Source organism: Agrilus planipennis, unplaced genomic scaffold (assembly GCF_000699045.2).
Source record: "Agrilus planipennis isolate EAB-ADULT unplaced genomic scaffold, Apla_2.0 scaffold303, whole genome shotgun sequence".
NCBI lineage: Eukaryota > Metazoa > Arthropoda > Insecta > Coleoptera > Buprestidae > Agrilus > Agrilus planipennis.
The window spans coordinates 5,463-11,421 of record NW_020439014.1 but is presented as its reverse complement, the minus strand read 5'-3'; the positions used below and the strand labels follow the sequence as shown (position 1 = coordinate 11,421).

The 5,959-nt window shown below is 36.1% G+C and overlaps 1 protein-coding gene across 1 annotated transcript; it reads left to right on the top strand.

The window, feature by feature from the left end:
- Nucleotides 1–703: 703 nt before the first annotated feature.
- Nucleotides 704–5,894, top strand: LOC108742017. Its single transcript, XM_018477021.2, has 2 exons — nt 704–999; nt 5,638–5,894. The coding sequence occupies exons 1-2, from the start codon at nt 746–748 to the stop codon at nt 5,843–5,845; spliced, it is 462 nt and encodes a 153-aa protein (XP_018332523.1). The 5' UTR covers nt 704–745; the 3' UTR covers nt 5,846–5,894.
- The last annotated feature ends 65 nt before the right edge of the window (nt 5,895–5,959 follow it).

The following is a 5,959-nucleotide window of genomic DNA, read 5'->3' as shown; positions in this document are numbered from 1 at the left end:
GGAAATTAAATAAAATTACAATTACCTATCCAGAAGATATTAATTCGCCTATTAATGTTTACGTAAAGTTACTTTTTTCCTTTCTTTTGTGTTATTAATACCATGTCGAGGTGTACTTTAAATAGTACTGCATATCATCAGTGGTGAACAAAGTAGTTATTTAATTAATTTTGATCGCAATAAAGGGTTAAACATTATTATTATAGTAGCGTAGCAATAAGGTGTTGACATATATTTTATAAGTGTTCTACAACTTTTCTGATTACATTCTCCATCGATGTGGCTGCTTAATGACCATCGTAACTTCTTTGTACTTTGTCAATTTTTTACCAACATTAGATTGTAACTTCTTCTGGTTTTCTTACAAATTTTTATTCCTTCAACCACGCACCTTTACTCATCGTCATCAAAGCCACCCAAAACGTGCCACTTACTTCACAAACGTCCTGTGTAAATAATATCTTCATGATTTACAAAAGCTAAGCGCTATTATCTTCTATCCATTTCTAATTGTTCCCATTGACAACACAGAGGCTTTATACTGTACTACTAGTGTGATTTGCCACTCTCGTAAAAAGTTAATCCAACTGTTGCAGTATGTTAAATGTAGGAAATAGTTTTATTTTGGGTGCCAGAAAAACCGTTAAATAAGAAGTCTCATAAAAATGACAAATAAATTTTATGTTTAAGGTTGGGAATAAATCAGCGAGTGGCTTATGTCCCTTACAGATCAGAGGACTATTACATGCGAATGCCGCCCAAGAAAACGGATTTCAAAGTATTCCACAAGATTCCGAGTTCAACTTTGTTACTGACGACTTACGACCCTTTTTATAGCCCGTTACTGTCCCGCCTGGATACCGTTTTCCAGCAATTGGGTCTTGGAAGCGACAAATCCCCAGAAACGGAAAAATGCAGAGAAAGGTTGGTCTGCATGATGTACGCTAATCCAGCCAAGTTTGCGCCATATAGTAACCTTGTTTCAGCACAACTTAGCAGGTAAGTTTAAGTCTTTAACTAGTAAGAACTGAGAACTCTCGGTCTTCATAAATAAAAACATCTTACATACATAATATGAACGATATCATTTATTTTAATTTGTATTACGTAGTGTAATTCTTGATTGGCCTAATTTGCCTAATTACTGCCCTTAATACAATTTCGTATACCATTGAACGAAACCCAGCTTCTCCCATTACATACAAGCATACGTACATGATTCGATAAATAATTAATATTCCACGTGGAAAGTAAAGTTAGAACTCTTATTTGAAGTAAATTAAGGGCAATTTAAATATTTAACCCCTTAATAGCTTTCGATGTTATAAACTGAAATTAATTCAGTAGCCAGAAATTAAGAACTATAAAGAATACGAGGTCTGTTCAAGAAGTATCGCGAATTTTGGGTTTTTCAAAAATTATTTATTTATTTATGAATATCTATTTTGCCCCCTTCAAAGTAATCTCCACCAGATATTATACACGTTCTTCCGAATCCTTCAAAAAATCATTTTTTGTGATCTTGTTCAGCTCCTCTTTCGATGCCGTCTTAATCTCCTCAATCGCAGCGTAGCGTCGTCTTTTCATGGGCCTCTTCAGTTTCCGGAACAAGAAAAAGTCACAGGGACTAGATCTAGGGAATACGGTGGCTGCGGCAAATTAGTGTGTTGTTTTTGGTTAAAATTTCGCGCACAAGCAACGATGTATGAGCAGGGGCGTTATCATGGTGCAAAAGCCAATTTTTGTTCTTCCACAAATCCGGGCGTTTCTGACGAATTGCTTCGCCCAAATTAAGTATAACTTGCAGGTGATAGGTACTCATTGACTGTTCTACCCTGTGACAAAAACTTATGATGCATCACGCCCCTGCAATTGAAGAAAACTGTAAGCAAAACCTTCACATCCATAACCATAAATTCATAATTCGTCACAGGTTATGAGCGCAAATTTGGATTGTCGACGACAGAGTCCAACAGCTACTTATCAATGTTAATGCTATGCTGCTTTTGGTCGAAATTGAGCAATTTTGGTACGAATTTCGCGGAAAACCGTCTCATGCTCACATCATTGGTAAAAATCGGACGCACGAACTAATCGATATATTTAAGTCCTTAGCAACTTCTCTAATGATGATTCGACGATTGATCAGTCCTATTTACTTCACTTCATCAATGTTTTCGTCTATTGCTGACGTGCTTGGGCGCCCAGCCCGCTCTTCGTCGTTCACAACTTCTCGGCCCTCTGAGAACATTTTGTACCACCGATAAACGTTGCTTCGGTTAAAAGTAGCTTCACCATATGTCACAGTCAACATTTGGATGCGTCCGCGCACTTTTGGTACGGATTATTTTGTCTATTTTTAGGAAGTAACTGGACATTCCGCATGCCGAAACTTGTTGGTATAAGTGAGAGACATGAGTACCAATATAATGCCACAAAAAAATCGAAAATCGAATATACGTGTTCCGCGGAAATTCAAAATTCGCAATATTGGTTGAATAGACCTCGTATATAGCTACGAAAATATAAGAAATGCTGAATTTTCGCAGGATTTTTATGCCCATCCTTTATAATTTATTGCTTTTAGAAATCTGCCAGTAGGGACGTATTCTACATTCTGTTATAGCTGAATACTAAGTAATTAGTTTGTATGAACATATTTAGGTAATCAAATTACACGGGCGGATTGTGAATTTGTAGAGCCGTGGGCTAATAACTACTTAATCACTCCACTAATTGTCATTTCGTCAAAAACTTGTCTATTATGATGTAGATAGATAGTTACCGTAATAAACACAACCGCGAGAAAATATACTGGGAATTCCCCGTTCCATTTTATAGACGCGCACACGGGCTTGCGAAAACGCAAGAATTATCCTGTCGGTAAATAGAAAAATTTGTGCTCAGAGGAATTATAAAACAAGTACGATTACATGAGCAAGACCAAGACTTAACACGCAAGACCAAGCCGAAGACTGAGACTATATCAGCAAGACCAAAACCAAGACTAGAATTATTTGAGCAAGACCAAGGCCAAGCACGAATAAGCAAGACCAACACCAATATCATGACAGGGACAGTCTTGGTATTGGTCTTACTTTGCTCATCACTAGCTACAGCCCAAAGAGCCGTTGAGTAGATCCGCCTATTACAAATTGGAGGATTGAAGGATCTACTGTGCGTATCATTTGACTGCTATTTAAAAAGCAGTATTACTTAATTAGAAATAATTGATAAATCATCTGAATTTGGAATTGTATTTTGACTAATATGCAGAGTGTTCATTGGGCATTCGATAAAACATAAAGACGTCATTTCTTGGGTTATTTTAAGAATATGTCAAACTTTTTCAAAAACAGCAGGGTCGTTTTTCATTAAATTACACAATACTATTGTCGGATTTATCAAATTTTCCACATTTTCCGCTGGAAAACTAGTAATAGCTCCAAAAATAATAAACCCACGGGATTCAAACCCGGAAACCAACTTAATATAATATTAAACTAATTATTGGTTACAATTCTTTTAAATGATGAATACACCATGAATGTTTATAATTCTGTTTATCCGCATTTTTTAAAATTATTTTCATAGCTTGAAACGATAGCGATTTCTGTTTTTAAGGCCGTAAGAAAAGGAAGAAGAGAACTGGATTCTGAATGCCCTATTGACAAATGGAGTAATAAAAACCAAACGGCAAACGGGAATATGAGTCGTCGGGATGAATACAAAACTTACCGCCTTTTAAACGCAAACTCCCATTGAAGTTTACCAACTAAGCATACAATGTGGATTTTAAATAGCTTTCTAGCTCAAAACACCAAAGAAAATATTTCATTTATTGCCGTTGCTCCTTTACATACAAATACAAATAGTCTGGGAAGGGAATTTTGAACTTTAGAAAGGGAGAAACAAATAAATTTCCTTGGCTTTGAATGTTTACTACAGGGAAGATAAGATAAAGACATCCTTGGCTAGCCTATAAAATGAAATTTAGAAAGTTACTTGATTATGAGCTTTTAGTGCCAAAAGTAGAATTAGAAAACAAGGAATCTATACGAAGCAGTGAAATCGCGATGTTAAAAATAATTAACCCCTATTTCTGAAAGTATGAGACAAGAAAATATAAAATGTGGAAAATTTGAGAAATAATCTGTGCCCTCCCAAGATAAAAACGTTCAGTCTCTCAGAGTCTCTGAAAGCGAGACTCGAGTCTCCGTGAATAAAATAATTCGAAGTGGTCTGTATTCTGTCGAAACTGCCAGACGCGGATCGCGATTTCGATCTGTTTGGATCTCATCAGCGCGTCGCAGACTGCTCCGACAGACATAGACCAACTTTTACCTGCTGTCTTAACAGCGCGTTTTAGAAAATACCACAAATGGCGCGGTAAACGCCATCTGTAGTACGATGCTACATTTTAGGATTACGTATGCTCCAACAAGGTGCATTTAAATATATGGATATGTACTTGCTGAAACTAATTCCGGTGTAGCTAACCTCAACGTGATAGGCACGTTACCATAATCGAATAAAATAATTCGAAGATCCAGAGATCGAGATCCAAAAAGATCGAAATCGCGATCCGCGTCTGGAGCATACGTAATCTTAAAATGTAGCATCGTACTACAGATGGCGTTTACCGCGCCATTTGTGGTATTTTCTATCTCGAGTCTCCGTCTCTCTGGTATCTCTGAGAGAGACTGTCAAAAAAACTGTTTAGCGTCTCTGAACGAGAGACTCAAATCTCTCAATAAGTGGTGTCTCGACAGATATGGTTAAAATTTTCTAAGTTCAACATATTTCAGAGATCCCAGTCTTTCTACGAGAGACTCGAGTCTCTCAGTTTTTCAGTTTTATTCATTCAGTCTCTCTGTGAGAGACTCGAATCTCTGAATTAACAATTCTAGCTTTCGAGTCTCTCATACAGAGACTGTGATAGATCCATAAAAACACCTAGCCAATAACTGAGAGACTGGAGAGAGACTGCAAATTTTTTTATAATTTTGGCGTAATTTACGATTTGATAATCTATAGGTATTTTAAAAATTTAATAATTAAAACGTGTCATAGGAGTTTATGTATATATGTATATAACCAATTATACACCCGAATATAAACTTTTAAACCCGCTCACATATTTTCAATTGTTCAGATGAGAGGACGCAGCATCGAAACGGTTTTTATAGAAACAAAATGGATTAATAAAAACTATCTCTATCCTGATTAGCTCTGATTCTTCATTAATTTAGAATACACATAAGTCTACGGTCTGTAGGTATCTATGTATAAGCAACAACTGATTATATAGATTGATGTTTTCAACTCGCATAGATGGAGAAGCAACAAGATAAACCTTAAATTTAATAATAAATGCATTTGTCGAAATATATCTTATTTTAATACGTTTCTTTTCAATTTATCGGAAATGGGACCTAAAATAAAACTTTAATTCTGATTGGTCTTCCATTGCTGAGAACGTTTAATCTTTAAGAAGGTACGATGCTTAATATAGAAAGTAAATGAAAAGCCAAAACGGCTGGAATGTTATATATGTGGCGAAAATAACTTTTATGTCATTAGCTGATTAATTTTTAATGCTTTTTTTGTGTTCATGGTCGTTTCCTCTGCCTCCAGGGAACTTAATGAACTTCGGAAGCCGTCTAGTGATAACCCAGAAATCCTTCGATTTTTCCGGTACATGAAGGCTGCAAGGAATGGACAAGACGGGGAGGAATGTCTTGCCCACGTAGGCTGCCCAGCCCTTATGGGATCCGAAACAAAACCCGCCCTAATTACAACCTACAATGAAATAAACAAACTGGTGCAAGCTCGAAAATTGTGATCTATTGGGAAGGAAATTTCAGAAAGCTATTGCTTTTTCGATCGATTTAAAGTAGCGCTATTAATTTATTAATCTACTTTATTCTATTATTTATTTATTTAGTAATTTATTTAT

What these genes read in the sequence shown, in the direction of transcription:
- LOC108742017 (XM_018477021.2), top strand. Translation starts at nt 746, where the DNA reads ATGCGAATGCCGCCCAAGAAAACGGATTTCAAAGTATTCCACAAGATT. An exon ending in GTTTCAGCACAACTTAGCAG is followed by an intron (nt 1,000 to 5,637) that starts GTAAGTTTAAGT and finishes CTCTGCCTCCAG; the next exon opens with GGAACTTAATGAACTTCGGA.